This window comes from Spea bombifrons, chromosome 3 (assembly GCF_027358695.1).
Source record: "Spea bombifrons isolate aSpeBom1 chromosome 3, aSpeBom1.2.pri, whole genome shotgun sequence".
NCBI lineage: Eukaryota > Metazoa > Chordata > Amphibia > Anura > Pelobatidae > Spea > Spea bombifrons.
The window spans coordinates 110,174,896-110,200,199 of record NC_071089.1 but is presented as its reverse complement, the minus strand read 5'-3'; the positions used below and the strand labels follow the sequence as shown (position 1 = coordinate 110,200,199).

Sequence of the window (25,304 nt, the reverse complement as noted above, 5' to 3'; positions counted from 1 at the left end):
TAGGATTGGGTTCTATGGTCAGATGAAAAAAAATACTGTTTGGCGATAAACACCAGAGGTGGGTTTGGCGCACACAGAGAGGTAGCCATATGGAAAAGTACCTCGTTCCCATGGTTAAATATGGCGTCGGCAGCTCTTTAAGGTTTTGGGGCTGTTTTTCTTGCCTGGACATTTTGTTAGGATACATGGCATCGTGGACTCTATGAAATATCAACAGATATTAAACGAACACCTGACTGCCTCTGCCAGAAGGCTTAAAATGGGCAGTGGTTGGGCCTTCCAGCAGGAAGAGGAGAGTCCACCAGCATCAGCCTCGGAATTTGAAGGATCTGGAGAGATTCCGTAAGGAGGATATGGTCTCAGATCCCTCGCCATGTGTTCTCCAACCTCGTCGGACATTATAGGAGAAGACTCAGAGCTGTTATCTTGGCAGAGACGGGTAGCACAAAGTATCGACCAAAAGAGTGCCAATAATTGTGCCACACATATATTTAACTTTGGTTGTTGTTTTTATAAGCCTGTGTTGTGTGTGCAGCGCAGGTTAATGTGTATTTGTTGAAGAAAGGATGATTCTGTGATCTATGTATCTATGGTCATATTTTGTAAATTAGTTATTAAATGTCAGACACCTACAGGTCTCAGGGACTTTCATTTTTTTTCAAATGGAACCCTGAACCCGTTCAGCCCATTTTTCTAAAATAAAGACTCCGACCTTAACCAGTCGTTGATCTTGTCTTAGATTCAGGATATCTGTATGCCTATCCCATGCATGTTTATATTGACTGTATGACGCTCGACCACTTCTGCTGAAGGCTGTTCCACGTATCCAGCACCCTCTCAGCTTCTTGTTGAATAGTTTAGGTTTTTAGTCTCCGTTACTGTTGTGAGACTAGGGAAAGAATAACTGAATTGATTTTATTTTTTGCCGAGTGTCCAAATGTTCCATGTCTGGCGCGTTTCAGCCCTTAGAATAAATGTAATATATACTTTTTTTCCGTTGGCTGTGACGCATTTATTTTTACCATTTCTGACCCCTTCTCCGGTGCTATATACCTGTGCTTTACTAAATAAAAGATGCATTTTTTGTCCGCGCGTCTGTCTAACACCCATAAGTAGATGGCAGATTGCGGATTATCACAGGAAATGAGGAGGAAATTGTCCACTTTTCAGAAAACATATTGCATTTTGCATTTCTTTTCCTGTTTTCCACAATCAGATCCCCTCGTGGGAAGAAGCTAATATATGTGCTCCTTCCAGACTTCAGCGAGAAGAAACAACATTTTCCGTTTTCACCGAAATGCCTCTGACACCCGCTGAAATTTTCCGTAGCTCTTTTAGAGTAAAATTACTTTAGATATATATTTTCCAGCAAGCTTTTGTGATATGAAATGCGGAATTTATGTATTTTTTTGTCCCATCAAAACCAGGTCTATTTTACACGACAGGCGTACTACGACTTTACTATGTATTTCTTCAACTTCTAGTAAACTCTCACATATTACATATTCATTTTTCTGCACAAGTAGGACATTCTTTTAAAACCATTTTTATACATGCTGTATTTAAGGCATTATTTTTTTCTGAATAATAGTCCAAAAAAGGGAAACATCAACAAAACAAACACAGCTATTCACATTTGTACAGGTATAGAAATGATATACAGTTGCCCGATTTGATAAACAAGCTATATGCCTACATGATTTTCATTTATTTTAACTTTTTTTTTATTTGTTTTTGTGTTTTTATTTATTTTTTACCTCTAACTAACACTTACAAACTCCCCACTTCCTAAGTACCACACTAACTTTGTTCTCTTACAATTCTTCATCTCTCTGCTGCTTCACCCCCCCCCACCCCGGTTTCTGGCTTGCAGGACCACTGCACATGGTCTCCACTAGCCATCTCCAACTCTAGGGGTCTAATGAGTATGCGCAGACGGCAGTTCAATTGCTTTCTCTCTGAGCACTTTTGTGACCGTGCTTGGTGGCTTGAAGCAGTAATATGGGATACTTGTTTAAGGGTTTGTGATTTGGGGCAGCGCTTAGCTTAATTTATATGACTTTATGACCTCTTGATAGTGTATGTAATCGAGAGAGACATTTAGAAGAATATATTATATATATATATTATATATATATTCTGTTTCATTAATGTGTGTCTTAAAGCTATAGACCACTGGATGCACTAATATCCATTCTAAGCTAATAAATAAGATAGAATATACCTGTCAATTAAACTTTAAGGAAAGAAGTTCACTTTTTTTTCATTTTGTCTACTTTTTCCTGATCGTGCTAAAGAACCGCAATCCAAATATTTCCAAATTTGGTTTAATGAATGTGTCATTGTGAATATAAAAAGCAGCCGTATCAATCAAGCTTCATTTGGCAGTAATTATCCTATAGAACATTACATTGAAGGGTTATTAAGTACACTTCTAAATGTTGGTGGGGATTTAGACAGCTCACGGAACGATAATCTGCTTCAGAGCACACTAGTTCTACTCGCAGTCAGAGCTTTAGCTTTTCGTAAATCAACTGCACTGACGAAGGAGGAGGAACCGACATGGTTTAAGAGCCAGGCTGTCTACTAAATCCTGTTCATTCGGCGAAGAAATCGTTGCCAAATTAATTGTGAATTTCCCCATTAAAGAAGAATGCAAAACCCACTTCCTCAGAGAAGCGTACCATCTATGTAGCTAGAATTTACCTGCCTCCTGTACAACCCCCCACTACCTCTCACTCCATACCTTATGTTCCTCCTTGCCCCATGTCGATTGTAAGCTTGTGAGCCGGTCCCTCTCTATCTAATGTATCGGTTTGTCTTAGTCTGGCAATTCTAGTCTTGTCAGACCCCTTGAATATATGTATTGCAAGAAGTGCTGCGTAAATTGTTGGCGCTATATAAATAAAAGATAATAATAATAATAATGTAGATTATAGTAGTTTTTTAATGTGCTTTAAAAAATCAGAAAAATACAGCATTTACCTAAGGCTGAAGCTGCAGATACAGAGCTGCAACTGCCCTTCTCCTCTGTGGCTTGATGGTTCTTCTCCCTGATTGACTGCTTGAAGCAGCCAATCACTAACAGGAAAGCACTTCCATTGATTTCAATGGGTGCACTTCCCATCCATCCTGCAGAGTTTGCTGAGCCGAACAAAAAGTGCTAAACATTTCTATTAATAATTTACAATGTTATACTCTGAAATGTATAGGCTTTAGGGGTAAATAGTAATTTTATAAAAATGCTAAATATAAACCAATTTCATGTTGGCAAACAATAAAGGGTAATCCTTCCAATACCCCACTCCCCTGCCTACCTGTTTGTGTTTAAGGTGAGTCTTCACCCGCCTCGTCACTGTCTTTGTCAAAGTTGTGTTACTTTTAATGATGTTCACCTATAACATCACAATAATGTCTAAAAACTAGCCAGCCATACATGAACTCAAGAGGAATAATCGCTTGCCCTGTGTCAGCTGACAAATGGAGTTAATTTTCTGATCATTGCTCATCCTTACGCTCGGCTTTCCGCTGGATGTAAAAGGTCAGCGCGCAGAACAGCACAACTTTATCTGAAGCACGGTGTTACCCCGTCTCACCTTCATTTGTTTTAATGACCGTGTGAAAATGTCAGCACACAGGGCGCTCCCGGTAGCGGCACATTTCCGCGGCTCTCTGCATATCCTGGATCTGTGTTGTCATTTGTAGCAGATAATGTTCATTTTATTAGCGCCTATGGTTTATGACATGTAGGGAACTGGGGAACATTATACAGAATGCTACAAAAAAAAAAGTAGTAAAAAAAAATAGCAGTGTGGAGTTGTAGTCATTAGTGCCTCCAGAAAGTAGCGGTTTTTGTATGTACTCTGCAGATGGCATGCATCAGAGAGTTTACCCTTATGGAGGAATAATAATAACCCCTTTCACCATTGTATTGTACGCGAGTAATAGTAGAGGAGAAGATGATTAGCTGAACGCAGAGCTTCACTTTTTATGTGCTTTTAAACTATGTTGCTTTCAGCTGTGTTATTATACAAATCTTTTTCAAGATATTCTGGCATAAAAACTGTCAGGATTCAGCACAAGCATCCAGCTGGAGTACAACGTTCTTTATTCTGTACCAAGCCAGCTGTTGCTGGGAGCTATGCTCTGGACTTGTTTCCTTTTGCCTGCCTTTGTAATATTTTCATTCTGGGAATACACTTGTCTTGATCTCGGCCTGTGCCTGGATCGCACTGATGCGCTTACCTGCCCAAATCTCTTTCCAAGGTACATTGTGCCTCCTTACTTTGTTCTAAGGCTACTGCCTGGGCATGGAGACCGGGACTTCGCGTATTGCATCCACCGTAATGCACTAACCACTAGACATGATGCAAATATTATTACTCCAGAAAACACATACTAAGCTAGTTTGATTAGCGACATGTAAAACGATGGATATCCATGGGCATCAATGACCAATGATAATGTATCGTCACGCCAACGACAGCGATAGGAAACACAGGAACAACTGGACCAGTCAATGAATTGGGCCCAAGAATCTGGAACGTCAGAAGCCGAACAGCCAGCAGAAGCTGAGTCACAAGCAAGCCGGGACAGAACCAGTTTGGGAAGTTAACAGAAGCCGAATCAGAAGACAGGAACGAGGTAGCTGGGCTAGCCGGGTCAGAATCAAAACAGATACATCAAACTGAGTGAAACTGAACACACACAAGCGGCACCGAAGAGACACCAATTAAGGGCAATGTCAGACTGCAGACTATAGGTTTAAATAACTTACTTCCGCGTTCATCCGAGGTCATGAAGTGGTTGAACCTTGGTAAAAGCTTTGCGGTGACGGCATTTGCGTGAGTGCCTACTCAAGGAATCCAATGTACAGCGGTCACGTGGACTTCCACCTTGAGATAAGCCAGGACGCAAAACAATGGAGGAAGGGGTTCATCGTGGGATGTCACCGCTGTTTGTCGGGTAAGTCCGAACTTATTTTTCAGGAATACTTTTGCCAACACTATGTTTCAGAACTACGTCAATTTTTAATGTATATTTCACGGGGCATTTGTGTTGCCATGTGAATGGGGCATATTAGGAGCCTCAGTCAGAGAAATGATGGTGTGTTTTCTCCTGTGATTGGCAAAGGGGTTGTACTAAAAGCCACAAGACATAATGAAAAACAATGCTTTGGTATAGAGATGGGTAGCGCACAATGGAGGAAAACCACCCCCTCTCAATACCAAGCTTGAAAGAAGACAAATTAAATACTAGGTATATTATTTCCTCAGCATCGTCCCCAGAGCTCTCCATTCCCCACTTCCTTATGGGAAATAGAATGAAGCTGGATTTAGAAGAGGTGCGGAGTAAGTGGAACCAAGTTGCCACTCTTACCTACTCAGACCTAAAACCACCCTCAGGGATCTCGCAGATCTAAGACCGCCCCCAAGGATCCTAAAGATTTCAGTGCGTCTTCAACATATGAGTACTATTTTGCCATGTTTTCAAGTAACCACTTTGTCATCGGAACATTGTGGCTGTTGACTACAACTTAACTAATGTGCCTCTTAATATTTTTTTTACATGTGTAAAAGGCCAAGTAGAATGTATTGCATATTAAAGCAACAGTCATTTTTTTAAAATTGAAAAAAAAAAAAAATAATAAAATCAGTGTCCGCCCCACTTCCCCTATGCCCTGTATCTTCCAGGTGAAACACTCTGCAGATCTGGGTGCCGTTCTTTTGCTTCCCGCAGGCAGTGTGATAACTAGTGAGCTTGTTTTTGGTAGATTTGGCCAAGATAACAGATCTAGGACATTAAACGGCTAATATGCAGCTCCCTAAAAACATGATATAATGCAAAATGAGCTTTTGATTTTGGGGGCCATTGACTCTCTGAGGATTGATAGGAGTTTGGTTCACATATTACATGTGAGGAATACTAAATTATAATAGCTCTTAATGTTTGTAGCGTTTCTAGTTTTTATTTTTAGCAGTATTAATTTCTAGCTACCTTTTACCTGCCTTCCTGCTCGGGGTCTGTAACCGTATCCTTTAATGTTCCATTTCATTGTGGGCTGAAATGTATTCGTTCCTTGCAGCCGTTGCACTATGGTATGACATTTCTTTAAATATGTGAAGTCTCGATCCCTCTTCTCTGTGCATAAAAGCCCTTTTCACAAAGTGAGCTTTTAGACCTGCGTTTAGAAAGTTCACTGAATTAGGAAACAGAATCCATTCCCCTGGTATGATTTGCTTCAGCTATACGGGAAAGTCCATTAGAAAGCTATTGAAAAATGAAATGTTCTTTCTTAAAAAATAGAAAAGAAATTAATATTATGACATTTTTTTACAATAAAAAGTCTGAGTTTTCAGTACTTTGGGCAGCTCATAGAAATTAAACTGACACAATACTGTTTTGTACACAGACAACAAACAAGGCTCTTATAATGTAGCTTTGGGGCTTATTCACTAAATGGAGAGTTTGTAGTTTTAAGTGTGTAGTTGACGTTCATGAAATTTTACCGATTTAATCAACTTCACCATTCCTTCTGGTTGGAATAAGGCATTTTACTTTTATTAGAAACGTGGAGATCCCTTTCCTAGGAGGAATTCCCTAAAATCTGTAGTTTAGGCTTCTTTTATCTGTTTTCCCCAAAGGTATATATTTAACCCCTTAAGGACAATGGGTGGTCCCTAAACCCATTGAAAACAATGCATTTTGAGCCCGTACATGTACGGGCCTTGTCATTAAGGGGTTAAAACATATACGGATCATCTTGCACCACTGCCCGTATTGGAGTTTACCAATTATAAGATGTTGATGTTTTCGATTTCCTAATTTAAATACCTCTGAATTTCATTTCTATGGAGCGTCCGGAATGAGATTTCAAACCCTCACGTTTTACCTTTTAACGAAAAACTCTTTAAAACCCGGCTCCTTGTATTTAAAAACAACATGCGATCCGACTCCAATATGAGAGTGTTATTATTATGCTTTCTACCGTTTAATAATTTGTGCCACATTAAATTTTAGATGAGAGAGAATATTTCTGGGGGGTGCATAGAAGAAAAAAAAAGACAATAGGGAAGTCAGTTTAAATATTTTCCTAGTGAAATAATAATTAAAAGTCACGTCTGTTTTTGTTGCAATATTTCCTCTTATACGAAAGACTCTTGTATTCCGCGTTAATGTTCTTTTAATATCGCTACATGTTTAATACATAGGTTTTTACTGCAAAATATATTACAAAAAAAAATGCTGTTAAGTAACGATGGAATTAATAATGTACGCGCCGCTTGAATATGTCTCTTCTGCCAAATGTTTCTATGTGCCTGAGTTATGAAAGAAATATGTATTGTACACGGGCGCGATTAGTAGCTTCAAGTTGTGTATGGTTTTATAGCATTGGCGTCCTCCATGGAGTGCAACTGATTGAACCAACCTTTTCAATATTCTTTTTACTGCGGCAAACGATTTATATATGCAAAAGCCGAGACAATAAAACATCTGTTCTAAAAACAGACAAAGCATAAGGCATCAGCGCAAATTACCGACGTTAAATATTTTATAACAAGCCCATGATCACCAAGAATAATCAGAGAGCAGGGTTTAAAAAAAAAAAAAAATGAATAAACAAAATTCTCTCTATTTTTTAACAGGAATGTCAGAGACGGAGAATGTTTTGCCCCCTGTTTTAGCTTATGTTTTCAGGCGTGGGGTAACATGCAGTTCCACCTTCAGCCACCAGGGCGTCCAGCTCAACACTGTAGGCAGCGAAGCCACACTAGATATTCCTTCTGCGTTCTGTATTAATATTCTCTCCTGTTTCTCTATCAATATCCTTTGGGTAGGTGGTTAGCCCCTCTTTGTTGTGGTTCCATCCGTATTATATATTCGGCAAGCCAACTAATTCCAAAGACTGTTTTCTTCGTCTGATGTCTTCTTACTGGAAAAAATCAATATGTCTAGGACAGGTACCAAAGGTTTCTTGCGCAATAATAGGTGCCTGCAGGTGTTCACTTTGTTCTTCTTGTTTTGTTCTACTTTAGGACTATTCAGGCGCACATGTTGATTAGGTATAATGGTTGTATACAGTTTGTGATATTATAACTCTTTCATTATCCTCTTTGTGGGTTTAGCATCTGGATTCTTCTTGCTTATTGTCGACGTGGAACATCTGTTTCTTTGTCGGGTGCTTTTCAACTATGATAAATGTCTACGCTTTTTGTTGTTGAGTCTTGGAAAATTGCTCGAGCCCAGAAACCCCACGCGTGTTTGATTTACTGACTTCATTATAGGGGCTACATTGATTTTGGGGCATCTTCAGCAAAAATATGAGTACGAATACAAAATGATGCGCTTAGGAGATGGTTTTAAGAGACGACAACCCATTCGTTGTTCCTGAGCAGAGCGTATTGATTAAAATTAGGGCTGCAACTAACGATTATTTTAATAATCGATTAGTTGGCCGATTATTTTTTCGATTAATCGGATAAAAAAAATGAATGTAAATTTTTCATTTATTTAAAATAATTTACTAAACAAATGATGTTAAATACAAACAGCAGAATAAAAAAACTTTGATAATACATTTCATGTCTTTATTTCCCAACCAGCCCCCCAATAAATGCACATTTGAGCCCAGGCTTGCTACGCTGCCTCCCAGACATGCCATGCTGCCCCCCCACATATGCCACGCTGCCTACCACAGCACTCCACGCTGCCTCCCACATCTGCCACTCCACGCTGCCTCCCACATCTGCCACTCCACGCTGCCTCCCACATCTGCCACGCCACGCTGCCTCCCACATCTGCCACGCTGCCTCCCACATCTGCCACTCCACTCTACCCCTCACATGCCACTGTGCCTGATACGCCTTATACCCCCTGAAACACCACTCCATCCTCCCCAGACATGCCACCCTGCCCTCCCCACATATGCCACGCCATGCTGCCTCCCACATCTGCCACTCCACAATGCCTCCCACATATGCCACGCTGCCTCCCACATATGCCATTCCACGCTGCCTCCCACATCTGCCACTCCACGCTGCCTCCCACATCTGCCACTGTGCCTGATACGCCTTATATCCCCTGATACCCCACTCCATCCTCCCCAGACATGCCACTTCTCTACCCCCAGATATGCCTTATACACCCTGATACACCACTCCGTCCTCCCCAGACATGCCACACTGCCCTCCCCACATATGCCTTATATACTGTATATGCCTTATACCCCCAGATATGTCACTTCACTGCCCCCAGGATTTAGATTCCCCTAAATTAACCCTAAACTCCCCATTAACCATAACTGCCCCTAAATTAACCCTTAACACCCCCTTAACCACAGCATCCCCTAAATTAACCCTAAAGACCCCATCAACCACAGCATCCCCTAAATTAACCCTAAACACACCATTAACCACAACTGCCTCAAATTAACCCCAAACACCCCATTAACCACAGCTGCTCCTAAATTAACCCTAAACACCCTATTAACATAACTGCCCCAAAATTAACCCTAAACACCCAATTAACCATAACTGCCCCTAAATTAACCCTAAACACCCCACTAACCATAACTGCCCCTAAATTAACCCCCACCTCCCCTAACTTTCAGTAGCCCAAATATATATATATATATATATATATATTACATACATATATATATATTACATACATATATATATATTACATACATATATATATATATTACATACATATATATATATATATATATATATATATATATATACATACACACATACACACATACACATTATATATATATATATATATATATATTACATACATATACTTACAGTTAGATGAGTGTCACAGCCATGTGGTTCTGGCCTGGAGAAGGAAGGGGCGGGGCCAGTTGTCACAGTGATTACAGGGAGGGGGAGTAAGTAGGAGCTGCTGCTGTGAGACGGTGAGTCAGACTAAACGGATTATATAATGAGGGGGATTTTTCAGAGCGTTTGCTCTGAAAAAACCCTCATTTTATAATCGATAATAATCGATTCAACTAATCGATAATGAAATTCGTTGCCAACGAATTTCATTATCGATTATTATCGATTTTATCGATTAGTTGTTGCAGCCCTAATTAAAATATTTACCTCCAGTGAGCGTATTTGGAATTAGCAATTATAAAAGTAAAACTATTAAATCAACATAAATATTGCCCAGTTAATAAAAAAACAGGTATTCTTATTTATATATTATATCTAGATTTGGTTTTGGAGTCAATGGAATTACGTGTCGAGGGGTTTTGCCGAGAGTATAGGGAGTGAAGAGACCCTGTGAATTTGTACTTCCTTCCCAAAATATTCCCACATTGGCCTCTATTCACAAAGGTTCGGGTCGGCTGTGAAGCCCATTTGTTAAGGACAAAAGTGAACTTCACAGTCAGCCGCAGCTCGACACAATTTGCATAGCATGTATTCACAAAAATGTCAGAAATAAGTTATTAAAAAAAATAAATCTATAGTTTGTCTACCGAAATCATTTTATGCATTCGCTTAAAACCGTCTTTCGTACTTTTGATGTCAGATGTGCGCATCATCAGCCGGAGTACTCAGCCACGCCAACTCTATTAAGTCAAACTAATTAAAAGAAGATACCAGTGCGGATTCTCAAGCAATTTTAGGCTTGAGTGCCATAATCACTAATACAATGTCTTCTGTGTGAAGAACGTCACGCTTCAGTAAAGAAACATTCATCATGTGAAGTGTATTTGGTGTTTCTCAAATCTTAGAAACACCACTGTTCAACTTTAGAAATTACATTTTATGTGTCAAAACTAAGTATATACCGTATTGGCTCGAATATAGGCCGCGCTTTTTCCCCCCACTTTAAGTCTTTAAAGTGGGGGTGCGGCCTATATTCGGGGTCTAGCGCCCGACGCCCGGGACATGCAGTCCCGGGCGCCGGGCAGGCAGCGGGGTTAGGATACAGATCCCCCGCAGCGGTGCAGGGGACCCGTATCCTACTATCCGATACGCTCAGACAGCCTCCCCTGCCAGCACTTTCCACGGGGGGGTGCCGGCACGGGAGGTTGTCTAAGCGCATCGTGCGGATGGTCACCGGCTGCGGTGATGCGGGTAAACAGCCTCCGCTGCCGGCACATCTTCACGATGTGCTTTAACAATCTCCTTTGCTGGGAATTCCCACGGGGGGAGCCGGTGACCGTCCGCACGATGCGTTTTACCTCTGCCCCCCCCCCGACTTACCAGAGCAGACTTCCGGGTGTCTTGCGGGGCCGGCGGGGGTCATCTACGCAATACGCGTATACAACTTCCGGTGCCGGCACATCCGCTGAGTGCCGGCACCGGAAGTTGTATACGCGTATTGCGTAGATGTCCCCCGCCGGCCCCGCAAGACACCGGGGAGTCTGCTCTGCTAAGTCGGGGGGGGGGGAGGACAGTGGCAGCATATCTCGGGGTGGGGGAGACAGAGTGGCAGCATGTTTTTTTGGTGCTTTTTTAAAGAAAAAAACTTTTAGGGTGCGGCCTATATACGGGGGCGGCCTATATCCGAGCCAATATGGTATGTGGTCTGTGTGTTTATATGCAGAGAGACCATGAATTGATGTGTATCCTGGGTACAGAAAGTACCCAGGATTACTGCCTAAACATTGTTAAGACAAATATATATATATATATATATATTTATTACGAACCTTCATGTTTGCGATCGAAGTATAAAAATACATTCTTGGAGCTTTCTTTGGTCATGAGATAATAGCCATCCATCCATCATTATATGGATTATGGTAGCCTCTGAAAACATATCAACTGCATACAGGTTTCATTACAGACCTGATCTCAAATTCCCAAATCACTGACTTTGCATTATACTGATTTCTCATTATTATGTTTTTTTTTGTCTACTTAACGCTGCCCCAAGAAGCCTTCTATTTAGACAGCCCCATCACAACGTGTTATCACAGGTGCTATCGTCGATATGCAGTTCCACCATGATTCAGCTGTATGCTGTACACGTCAAGGGTCCCGCGTGTCATTTATGCCGTTAACATAGTTGATTAGAGCATGGGCAGTCTTTGAATATAAGACAAGTGCGAGGGCTGAACTAGAGGTTTTCGCTGCAGGATTGTTGGGACAAATGTTTATCAGCCATCAAAATCAAATCTCTCTTCCCAAAAATATATCGTTATTATAGGCCTTAGGTGGTAAAAATAACATTTTATTTCTATACGCATTGCCTTTTTCCTATAACCAAACCTAATTTGTGATAGAATGAAAACACCGCCATCAGAGAGCCAATCTCATGACGTTAATGACCTTAATGCATGTTTCTGCCTTTACATTCTGTATTGCAGCTGGTGAAAACCTTTCGTAGATGAGAACAGTTTATTGAATTGACGTAATGTTCCTGAAATAATGTTGGATTATTATATGTCCTTTTTTTCATATATTCACAGTGCGTTTGTGTGCTGACCGCCTAAGTCTCATCAAGAAATGCATCTCTCAGAGCGCTACGAGCTACAAGCAGTCCGCAAAACTCTTGGCACTCGCAAGTTTGCTGAGAGTAGCAGGTAAAACGCCACAACCCCCTGAAGCGTGAAATGTATTCATGGATCACTCCAGAGCTCATGTGATAATTATGTGTGTAACAAAATGATGTGCATGAATTATAACCATTCACCGTCTTAAAGAAATAGTGCAATTTTTGAGATTTGAAAGATTTATGCGAGGACATGTTCCAAACTTGATCCAAAGGAAAGGACAATTATATCTACCTCTGATATCCTTACAGAGAAAGTCTCATGGAGATAAAAAAACATTTTCCCCTTGCATCAAATACAGCGCTATTACGCTGCTGTCTGTTCTCACTCGAGTTCTCAAACCTTTTATGTATTTTTTAAAGACCCTTGCGTGTTACTGAAAATGCTTGTTGTATGTCGAGTGTTAACATGTCAGGGTATGCAACCTCATGTGAGTCTGGCCAGTCATGCTCTCAACTTCTTAGTAAATAGATCCAATTGACCTGCAGCTACTGCCGCAGGCATAACATTGAGTTTGCTCTTTCTTCTCTTTGCATACAGCATTGGCCTTTTGGATATTATCGCTTGGGTTATTGCACCGGTGCCCGCAGGCTGTAATTGCAGCAGAAGTCATAGATTAATTCAGAGTGTTTTAGCTGCAGCTCAGCCGTAACTAATTTCTCTGTGTGGTTGTGTGCGTCTGGTGCCAAAGGACTGTACTATCGACTTATTCTTTTCTCGTGGAATTATGTAGCCCCAGGCTCAATAAGTACTGTCGTTTACACTGAAACTCTCACTTTTTGTAGTAAGTTTTGGAATAAAAAATACTGTATTGTTAACTTCTGTTCACAGTAAAAATCCAGCGGATATTATCCCTTTTAGGGTTTTTTTTTCAGTTTTAATTGAAGAATCCTTAGAAAACAATGTACTAGTTAATGCCATGCATGTGTTTGTCAGCATATAGTGTTAGTGTGTGTGGGTGCAGTGGTGGTATGTGTTTGTCAGGCACCTACCCTGGCGCTGCGGCATGTTTCCCGGGGTGCCTGCTGACGGAGTTTGGTTGATGTGTGGCGGGGTGGCGGTCCCTTTCGCTGTCGTGGCGGGCGGTCCTCTCCCTCCTGTCTCCGCTTCGTCGCGGGGAGGCATGGCGGAGTGGAGGCGCTGATGTCTTGGAGGGGGGAAGGTCCTTCCTCTGGGCAGTTATCTGACCTCCCAGTCACAGCAGGGCAGGGGGTGGAACCTGATGGATGTATCACATGGTCTCCAGCTTATATCATTTCCTTTCGCTTCATCCTTCATAGGCTGCCATGAGTTACGCCGCTTCTCATTAAAATTAAAGAACTAAAACTAATCCTAAAGCGTACTCTAGAATCACAACCAGCTTGTTAACATGGTTTAAAAATAAACATATAGTACTTTAATGACTTTTTGTGGATTTTATTTTTTTTAGGTAATGATGAGTTTGAAAGAAAAGGACAGGTGCTGACTCTCTTATCAGAACAAGCACTTCACTGCCAAGACTACAAGGCTTCCTACACGCACTGCCAAGAACTGATGTCTTCAGGTAACTCTTAAATTGCTCCATCTGAAAAGGACCAGGGTAAAACCTGGTATAAACCCAGAAAAATCATGTAGCAAAACAACAAACCAACAAACCCACTAGTGGGGTTTCTTTTTTTTTCTTCTCCAGCTATTTTGAGAAATATGTTTGAGGAACTCATTTTTTTTTAATGATGCATTTGGCCAAACTCTTAATTTCTAGATATTGTTATATTGTACGATTACAAACGTTTATGCAGAAGTTGGTCTATAAGTTGTTGTGTCCACCCTGGTTTTCAGGCTATAGTAAGAGTTGGGACATATGTAGCCAGCTGGGGCAGTCGGAGAATTATGAGGATCTCCGTACACGCCAGGAACTCATGGCGTTCGCCCTGACGCACTGTCCTCCTTCTGCTATCCAGACCCTTTTGGCTTCCAGTAGCTCTTTACAAACACAGGTAAGTAATTCCATCCCTGCATTGTCTATAATAGCTACTATGTGTCACCACGTATTTACATTATCTGTAAAATGTGGACACGTCGTCTCAGGGAAATGTATGTGAAGGTATTATTTCAGGTCTTAGATGCGATTTGCTGGGCTCACTATCCCCATTAAAAAGTAGCACCTGTGCCGTGGCTTCCATTGATAATACAACAGGTGATAAGCAACAGTATTGTCAAGAACCTGAAAATATCCAAGTTGACCAAAAGGAAGCCAGCTGTGTCCCTCCCTGCCTTCCCCATTACAATACGAATTCCGTTAGTCACAATTAGGATGCAAATAGACAAGGTCTCTGGACTCCGTTACTTTTACATTTTGATTTCGACACAGATGTCCTTCATTGGGATTAGTGAGATATGTGCTGATACAGAAAAGGTCAGGAATTACTCGTGCTGCTTAGAGGCTTCTTCGCGCAAGCTGATCTATTGCTGGTTTAAGGTATAGAGTTGTACCGTGTTAGCCATAGCAAGAGAGAAAGCAGATTTGGTAAAGTTGACACCTTTTTTGGCTAACTGATGTAGGATGGATTGCAAGCTTTCGAGACAATCTTGGCATATTATACCTAAGGAAGAGACCTAGATAGTCTCAAAAGCTTGCAATCTATTATACAGCAGTTAGCCAATAAAGGCATCATCTTTAGCAAATTTGATTGCTCTTATAAGGGCCCTTGTCCAGAAAATAGCAGTGAAAAGGGAGCTGAGCAGGTTCAGAGTATTAAACATTCCAGTCATTTCCATGACTAACAGTCCACATCCAGTCCTTTTGCCCGATTGGTACATTCCTTCCTGTATCAAATATTGTGGGGTTTTTTTATAAGAAGAATAAACTTGTTTTTTTTTTCCTTTGTGTTTTGTGATGTTATTTATACAACCTGCTGTTTTTCAGATTCTCTATCAAGCTGTAAATTATCAGATACAGCCAGGTGAAGATGAAGGCCTGGAGAATTCTCATCTGCCTGGACCACCTGCTTTGTCCAACAAAGAAGGCTGTCTGGTAATGAAAACTGTTCATTTGCTATCAGTATATCTGTCTGCTCATCCTTTCTGTAGAACGCACGCAATGCCATAAGACGTACTCGCGATCCCGCTGAAAATAAATTCATGAAGCCAAACAAAATATCCGCTATCGGACTATCCGTCTACCCAGCCGTTGTGAATATACACGCTCCGTATTTATCTAGGGGTCAGCGGGTGCTGGTACATAGCAAATTGTCTGTGTTACAAACCGTCACCAATAAAGTCTTTTATGTTTCACAGCTGGTGACACAAGTACTGTGTACTTATTTTGTAAAAAAAACAAACAAAAAAAAGGCCAAAAACAAACAAACAAAAAAAAAACAACTATTCACACAATTGAACAAGACAATAAAGTTTTGAGTGTTTGTAGCGACATGCAGTGCAACGCTTCCCTAGAATAAAATGTACAAATTCCACTTATTTTAGCAGAGTGTTACAATGTTCAAATATTAATGTCGGCGAAATGTAAACATACATTTTCTTTTTAGTAAGATTGTGAAAAGCTATATATATATATATATAATATATTTAGTACCTAGATTTTTTTTTAAAAAAAGCATCCATGCAATATAAGCATTTGGTAAATTAATATTTTATTATTATTATTGTTGCCTGTCCATCAGTGGACACTTTTTAATAGAATGCTTATTGAAATGTTTTTTTTTTTTTTCTAACATTACTCGTATCGCTATTAAGCTCACATTTAAAAATAAATCCCATAGATATTATCCACCCCTGCTTACGCAGGTATTGGCTAGGATTCGCGCATTTGGCTTGAAGAAAATGAATTGTCTGACCGTTCAGCTCGTTACCATACATTGCTGATAATTCTAACCCGTCATTCCTTTATCTATAGAATTACAGGCATCATTATAACAGCAGCATATTTATTTTCGTGATTCTTCAACTTAATGACAGTTTTTGAATGATACATTTTATCATTGCAGACAGGAAGTGCCCATGGAACAAACCATTTGTACAGCTTTTCCCAACTTTTCCTGACGTTTCAGTGACCCTAATCATACCCTGGCACACCGGGGTTAGGCAGGTCAATGAAAGCCGGTTAGGGATGGGCCCCTAAGGAAGTTTGGGTCCTGGGCAGTTACCCTTCTTGCCCTGTGGTAAAAATGGGCCCAACATCATATTCTTTGATTTTTTTTGACATTACACTTTGTGTTTTACGTTATTCCTGCCCATTGTTGAAGTTGGTTGGCTATTATTGCTATTAAAATGTATTATTCACCAAATTTCCATTTACCATCGCCATCTTTATATCTCTCCATCACTAAGAGGAAGGCCAATGAAATATAATGCACCATGTTCCCTCAACGAAGCCGGCCATGTTTATGCCACTTTGATATATAACAGCCGCGCTGATCCACAAGTCACCTCTCTATATTAGATCCATGGAGTCAACCGAACAATTTTATAAATGCACCAGATTAATGGTCTTCCCTTCACACGTTTAATCTATAACAAATCACTACATAACTGCAGTGCAAATCAATATTTGTTCTCTAAGAAAGAAAATACTCATCCTCTTATCGCTTTCAGCTGAATGTGACCTTGGCCGGAGTGCCGAGTGGCTGTATTGTCGCCGCGCTCTGTAATCAGTCCGCTCCGTTTGTGTCTCTTGGCTGCTCCGGGCGTCGGGGTCTTCAAAACTCCCTTTAATGTCCCTGTTCTGTGAACAGACTCCGTAACTAGTTTATTGATTCGTGGCTTTCGGAAAATAAGATGTACGCCGAGGACCGGGGTGTCAATGAACCATTAACTATAGCGAGCGTGTGCGTCTGTAGCATCAACTGAGATAACGCCGGCTTGGGAGGCATTATCTTTCTGCCTAGGGTCCCCATATAGACTGTTTTATCAACGTGTATATTTCACATTTTGCTATCGCTGTGTAATGAATTCCTTATGGGAAGTCTATAGATCCCATATGCTACAGGGCAGAAACATGGCAACCCCATAGCTACCACGTCTTGTCAAAATGTCAATACGCTTTAATAGGACATTACGCAACAATACTAACTACACAAAGTCATAGTTTTAACTGCTAGATCTCATTAATAAATACAATAAATGCTCTATTTAGTTATAAAAAAGCTCAATTACAAAAGCCTTGTCCAATAACCACAGCCCCCCAAAACACGTGAATGCCACCCTTTGTGGCAACAACTGAAATCAGATGTTTTCGATAAACGGCAATGAGTCTTTTACATCGCTGTGGAGGCATTTTGGCCGCACTTTTTGGCAAATTGTATTTTAATTCCGCCATGTTCGAGCGTTTTTGAGCATGAACTGTTTTTTTAAGGTCATGGTTCCATCAATTATGGCATTTAAGGTCCTGAAGCAGCGTAGACCATCGCACTGCCACCACCCTGTTGTTATGATGTTCTTATTGTGGAATGCTTTACGCCAGGTGTAACGAGACCTGTTTCTTCCAAAAAGTTCACTTTTGACTCATTAGTCCATGGAATATTATCCCAAAAGTCTTGACGGTCATATTCTGTATTCTGTGCACATTAAGATGTTTTAGATCCTCTGACTCCAAAGTAAAATTCTAACCTGGTTGTATGGTGTAACTTATGATCAGAGGGGTAAAGTAATGAGAATTGAGAGTTAAAGCTTTGTGTTCTTCCTTTGCAGGCTGATCCTAAAGCTTTGTCCGGCCAGTCTGGGGATTTATTGCATCGAACGACGGCCACAACCATGAAAGTTCTCACGAACACCTCCATGACCACTATGGCTGTGCTGCACGCTGTCAGCGATGGGCAGTGGTGGAAAAAGTCCTTAACGTATCTCCGTCCCTTGAATGTAAGGAGCTGTGTATAGCGTTAACCTCTTCGTTGAGTTCTTTGCTTTCCTGCTTTTCTTTCCATCCAGTCACCTCCTTCTTTGGCCCAAGGAGGACCAAGATGGGAAGAGATAGAAACCGGGTGACAAATTTGAAAATCAGAGGGAAAAATAAAGAACGTCGTAAGAGTTTGGGAGGGGGGGGCTCAGTGGAGTTGGTTTGAGGGATAGGCGGGCTATTTATTCCAACTTACTTAATCTAGGTTAGTGTCTTCTGCAAGAAGGGTTGTGTACGTCCAGCATAACGTATGATCAAACCCTTAAGACTCCTTTATGGACTAGCTATGCGTTATGTAAGGGTCGTCGTATTGCGTACCAGAGTATTATGAAATGTCTTTAGTGAATAAACCCCATCCGTTTACATATATACTGGGCCCTGGTACTTTTAAAGGTAAAGATTAAAGGCACCCTCTGTGGGAGACAGCTGCATGGTTAATTATGGGACGGTTTCCTCGGCATGGCTTTGTTTTAAGTGCATTCTGTTTTCTTTTCCTTGACAGTCTATATGATGAAATATGGTTGTACTTCCACCGCATGGAACGCTTAAACCAAGCTTAATGTAATCCAGCAAAATATATTAAAGCCGTTTCTTACTAAATTGAATGAACAAAGAATGTTTACCTGATGCCCGTTTAATAAGCATCTGTGTTTTCTCCATCTTTGAAATACAATGTTCCGTTCTAAAGTATGAATAATGGGTTGCTGTGTATCCCCTTCGTTAACGATTATTGTATGATGTCATTTAGCAGCTATGTCATCTTCTTGGTTTGATCCAAGTAAATGCATAGTTCGTACTGCTGCTCTTCCCTGAAACAATTATTTAATCAGGTCAGATTTCGCCCCATCTATAATTTTTGCTGGAAAATGTTTAATTAAAGATTAGACTCTTGGTGTGTTAGAGAGCTGGGTTAATGTTTGGTGCAGCATCTTTAAGACCTCCGCGGGGAGAAGGAAATAGTCCTGCTTTGTGCTCCAGCTTTTGGAGAGCCGGAGGTCTTAAAGATCCATCAGAAAAAGGAGAAATGTTCTAAAACTAGGGGGTTACTGAGTGAGTGGTAGATAAACGGAGCAGCCTCCCATCAGAGGCGGTAGAGGTTAATACAGCGGGGGAATTTAAACACGCACGGGATAGTCTAAGATGAGACCAGCGACCGATTAAGGTCCGAGGAAAATAATGGCATATCTATATACTCACCCACTTACTGTATATCATTTAACCCCTTAAGGACAATGGGTTGAGCTTAAACCCATTAAAAACAATGCATTGTGAGCCCGTTCATGTACGACTTTGTCATGAAGGGGTTAAGTGGAGCACTTAAATTGTTGATTAATAACACAATATGCCCTTATTAATAATTATATAATAACATAGAAACTTGTTTTTAACTCCTTGTTTGCCGCTTGTTTCCCGATAGGCCCAAGAGCAGAGCAGTGTTGCTAAGAACGCCAAAATAAATAACTCCAGGCTGGAGACTCAAGGGTGTCATCCGTTTTATGAGTCTCTCATCGACAATCCATTTATTGCTAAGGTAAGTAGCCCCCGTTTCACGCAGGCAACGGGAAATGTCTCTGCCACGTCTCCAGATATCAACGACATTAAATGCCTTCAAGTGGAACATCTGTGGTGGTCGACACTGAGGAATCTTGATGCGCCTGATAATATTATTTGATATAATACTGTGAAACGTGATATCTTTCTCTCAATTATCTAGGATTTCGTGTGATAACGGTTAAAATGAATAGGAAACCCACGCCAGCTTTCTCACAGTTTGTCTTGAACTCAAATAGAACCCTGCCCTCTGCTTTTAGGGCTAGTTAGGCATCTGGCTGGAGCCCACAGTCCTCTCCGTGATAATATATACAACTAAATAACCATAGTTTGCTTTTCACATCACAGAGTGAAGCCGCGTACAGCAAATACCAGCACAGCTCCCCTGAAAGCTTTGCCGAGGTGCTGCTGAGGACAGGAAAATTGGCCGAGACAAAGAGCGAGGGAGAAAGCCTGTTCCCGGCCACAGAAGGTAACGTTTATAGCGCGTCACGTTCTAACTGCGCGTTCTTTTAAACGAATGCATATTTTCATGTTAAACTCAAATACCCCATCAGCGGTTGCGTTTCTCTTCTTAGTGACTGCTTGCTTCCTAGGTTGCCATACACATGACAGACTTAACATGCCACCATTGCTCAGCATGAGCGGTTTGATCCATTCATGTTTGGAAAGCTGCCGGACGTAATGGCTTCCCAAACATTACAGTTCATAAATGGTTAAATGAGCATCCATCGCTAGATTAAATGCTAGGAATGGCTCCTCAGCAGTCACAAAAAGTGTGAGGATTTGTACCCTCTCTTCTGTGATCTCATTTTGTTTTTGTTACTTTTCCACTTCACCCTGATAACACACTCTTGCCTTAAGGAGAATTTATTGAGTATTTATTGTATGTTGAAAAAAATCTGTACTACCAAACCTTGTTGGTCATATTGGCAGTATTCTTACTTGTTATCCCTTAATATATTTTTTCCACTGCTTTCATTTTAACAAGACTTAAAAATAGTTTCAATTCATGTTTCAATATCAAGTTTTCACAGCAGCTTTTTGAATGCGATGTTGCTCTGTTAGCTGGATCTACCAGAAAGACACACTAAGTTTGTATCCTACGGCCTTGTGTTAAACAGTAGATTGTCCTGGTCAGCTAGAAGGACCATCTGACTAATTATGGTCTATGGGGAAGGGACTTCATTAGCATCGCCATAAAGAATTGGCTCAGTGTTGTGTTTCAGCTCGGAATGTAACTAAAATATCCCACGGCTGCCTACAATGCATAAAGTTTCTTTGAACAACGTGGAGCAAAGCTTGGCTGTATATAACACAGAGAAATGTCTCTTCTTTCATGAGACTTGTTGTTTTCTTTGTCTTGTGCATCAGCTGGGGTTATGACCAAGCCGCGTAATTCCCAGTCGTGCTCTGTATGTGGGTTGTGTGTTCGCGACGGTTGCGTCATCTGTGACATTTGCCTTGGTACCTTTCCAGATGCTCCTGTTTTAAAATCCCAGGACTTGTACATCATGGTTTTTTTTATTTTTATTTTAAGCTTAACTGTAAATGAAGGCGCCGCCGTCCTTTGCACGCACGGCCGTGTCTCCGGTGCATCTGGATCTGCCAAATTACAATCCCATATTTTCAGGAAAAGTAGAATGTTGGCTGTTTTGTTTTAAGGTCAACGGGATACCCAAGATGCTATTAATTGGAGGACAGGCTTACTATGCTCTAAAGATATGCATAACTTAGTATATTGTGAACTTCAACACTAAAGAACACTGTTATCCGCTCATGCCTGGGAAATATTCGGAGCGCCTAGAAAAGGAACGACAGACAGGGATTCGGGACCCAGAAAGGACGAGTGGCCATCGTTTCGGACCACCTCCGGTCCTTTCTCAAGATTAACGAAAGCTAGAGATCCCTCTACGAAGGCCTGTTTGGGCCAAAATCTTTCGTGTGCGTGGAAATGCATTTTTCTTACACACTTAGTACTTTAGCTAATACTTTTAGTCCCATAACGAAACATCATTTTTTTGGTATTGTATGATTCTGCATCTATTTGGAATGATGGTCTCGGTGCTTACGTGTTCGCATGAAATTGGTTTCTAATGCTTGGGTCATGGCAGGTAACACGCAAGCGAAACACTTAGAACGACAATGGCATCCGGATAAATATGTAACATTTCGTGGACGAGTCGCGTCGAAGTGAAGCTTTAATAAACCGAGGGATATTGGAGTTATCCAGGAGCTTCTTGCAGTTTTTTATTCTTTGCCTGAAGCCAAAAGCGTCTTGCGAATGGTAGCGGGTGAGTGAGCGCCGCGGCATATTAATGCTGCAGATTGGTTTAATGAAGTGACTGATCCTGACAGTTCGTTACCTATTAGAAATGCTGTGGGAGAGAACGCTTGAAAACGTCTTTTGGAACTTGATCTGATCCATTATTCATTCCTCTCGGTGTTGTTTTTTTTTTTTCTGCGTGTGTAAATATTCTGATCGCTACATGGCTAAGAAGAATGAAAGCATGCTAGTCTATGTGTGCTACATACCGAGGCCGACATCAGCACAACATCACTCCAGCGTGCAGCCGGCAGCACCTTTATGCGAACTGGAAAAAATAGCATACGACCTCTAGATTGTAAGCTCTTTGAGCAGGGCCCTCCTCACCTATTGTTCTGTTATAGACTACTTGTTAAGTCCTGTCTACCTGTTGTACAGCTCTAGGGGATATAATGGCGTTATATAAAACAATTAATAATAATAATAATAATACTCATCACTTTTACCCTCATCCAAGGCACTATCCACACACACACTCCCCCAGCAGACATTGTTCTTAACACAAAGTACCATGATATGACGTTATAACCCGATAAACCACCTCTAAACCAGATCCGCGCAGGCCTCCATAGTGCAAATGGGGCATTTTGAGCAATCTCTTGGACCTGCCACGCCTGGCAAGAATACACGACTGTTACCTGTGCCTAGGTCACCCTTTCCCAGGGCTTTTATCACTCTTGGGGTTAAGTGCTGGCACCGGGGGCCGTGTCAGAAAAGCACTAATACTGCATTACTGGGAATGACGCACTAAACAGGAGTATTTTTCTAAAATGTATGTATTTGGGAAACGATTGCTTTAAAACTTCATATCTCCGATGGCTTTAGTCATATAATATGACCGGGGGAAATCGTTTCCCGGGGTACGCAGGTTTTCTTCACTTGTGATTAGTTATTAGTTAACTCCTTCACTGTGCACATAAAATACAAAAGTGGCTTAGTAGAGAAAAGAGGTGTCACGTCGCCATTATATCATCAGATTATATGTACGCGGATACATTGGATCCGTGTATTTCAGGGGCAGGGAACACGTTGTTGTCTGGTTTCGGTTTTATTCATTTTTACGGATCAGTTTTAATGTTATTAATTTTGTTTTCTCCTCGTATTGTAACAGTGCTACAGACTCTCTATAAATAAAATATAATAATTCTGGTAAATTACATCCCCCGCAAGCCACACTCACCCTGTTCTGCCTAAAGAATCTGAAAGTTTTAATTTAACAATTGCTGGAGTTAATTATTTCTGAGTTTGAAGCGTGAGCTCTTAAAAACACACAGCGCGGTAACCCGAGAACGAGAAACTGGGGTCCTGGGCAGCTGGTAGTTGTAGAATATAGAGCAGATAATAAAAAAACACATTATTTGCATTATTAAGTACATTCCCAGAGCCCCCAACGTTCCAGGTAGAAGAATACCTTTGGTGGTGTATGGTCGGGGCAATAGCCATCTTGCAATGTTCAGTTTCGTTTTGAGTGTCGCAAAGTAGCAATAATGTGTGTGTGATATATATATTTTTATATATATATATATATATATATATTTTATGTGTGTGTATATATATAGTTATAAAACTTATATACATGTAATGATGCCCTTGTGTAGCATCTAATTAATCATATTATTAATATATGTTTTTCATTCTACCTAATGACAAATAGATGTTGCGTATGAACATTAACCCTTTCCTTAACCATGTGTGTGTATGCCTATATATTAGTCACTGCTATAAGTAGTTTTGTATTATGTTTTTCTGTTCACAGTTAATGACACTTATGTATTCCTTTCTGTATCCGAAGTGAATGAGAGCACAGCTAAACGGGCGATTTGAGTGGCTAGCACCTGTTTGTCTTTTGTTGGCGCAGTGAATGGCGAGATCTATATCTTTTCACGCACAGAATTGCTCACGCGGATACATTGTTTTGCGCACATTTAAAAAGGAAAATAGATCTATAGTCATTAAAATATTCTCCAGTTTAAGAATTGTACTTTTTATCTCTGCACTTTCTGAGGACATTTACATGATAACATATTAATTGGCCTTATTCAACCTGCCCCAAAACATTGTCGTTCGGAGAGATGTCTGTTTCGGCAAATGGGAATTTGGACTCGCGTTTTGTGTGTGTTTATCAGAAAACTTACAGCTTGCGAGGGAGGCAGACCTGAAATGCCAATTAATCAGCGGACATCGAAATGTGTATATATAGGTGGGAGCCATTAGGACTAATATTTGGCATCCTGTGGCGTGGATTCATAATGATAAATGTGCCAAAGGAGGGAATCCACATTTAAAGTCGCTGGGCTTTTTAGCATTATACGTTCCCGCTATTTTTATATGCAGCACACTTACGGACACAGTAGGGCTATAATCATATAAACATATTCATGATCGTTTAGATGTAGTTTTGAGGTTTGATTCAACTTTAATAAATACATAAAGAGAGAGCGAACCCTTAGCAAGAACACACATTTTGGGGTGATGGTAAAATGACACCTTTTGGGGATGTGGATGGAGGCAAGCAAGGAGCAGGACTGAGTCGGGGAGACACGGGGCTGTACGCGGGATGGATTCCTGGCCAGGACGGGACAACCTGCTCAGGTTTAGTTCATAGTAAGATGGCCACATAGGCGCTACGATGGAGGTCTGTACTGCAACAGCACGGATCTCTATTGTCCCGACGGCATGGCAGGACAGAGGGACAATGCCCGAAAATCAGGACTGCCCCATGGGAAAGGGGACAGTTGGGATACAACAGTTTTATACGAACATAAAGCAAAGCAATGAGTCAGCAGCCTAGACAGGCTAAGCGATATAATTTCCTATTTAAACTTGAGATGTTTAATAGGATTTTAAAGATGGTGCAGTGTGTGTCTGCTGGCTGTGGGCTCATTCCTTGATTTGTTGATTCCAATTAACCCCTTCACGGCAAAGCCCGTACACGTACAGGCTCACAATGCATTGCCCTTAAGGGGTTAATAAAATGTTTTCGTCTCAATAGAATCCACAATAATCATCTGAGA

At 40.9% G+C, this 25,304-nt stretch overlaps 1 protein-coding gene across 1 annotated transcript in view; it reads left to right on the top strand.

The window, feature by feature from the left end:
* Window positions 1–25,304, top strand: part of NBAS (NBAS subunit of NRZ tethering complex) — a 253,053-nt gene that overhangs the window by 95,952 nt on the left and 131,797 nt on the right. The window contains exons 32-38 of the mRNA XM_053461340.1: window positions 12,440–12,553; window positions 13,953–14,066; window positions 14,342–14,499; window positions 15,429–15,536; window positions 18,209–18,376; window positions 19,831–19,944; window positions 20,313–20,436. Coding sequence (XP_053317315.1) covers window positions 12,440–12,553; window positions 13,953–14,066; window positions 14,342–14,499; window positions 15,429–15,536; window positions 18,209–18,376; window positions 19,831–19,944; window positions 20,313–20,436 — 900 coding nt within the window. The remainder of the gene's footprint in view (window positions 1–12,439; window positions 12,554–13,952; window positions 14,067–14,341; window positions 14,500–15,428; window positions 15,537–18,208; window positions 18,377–19,830; window positions 19,945–20,312; window positions 20,437–25,304) is intronic.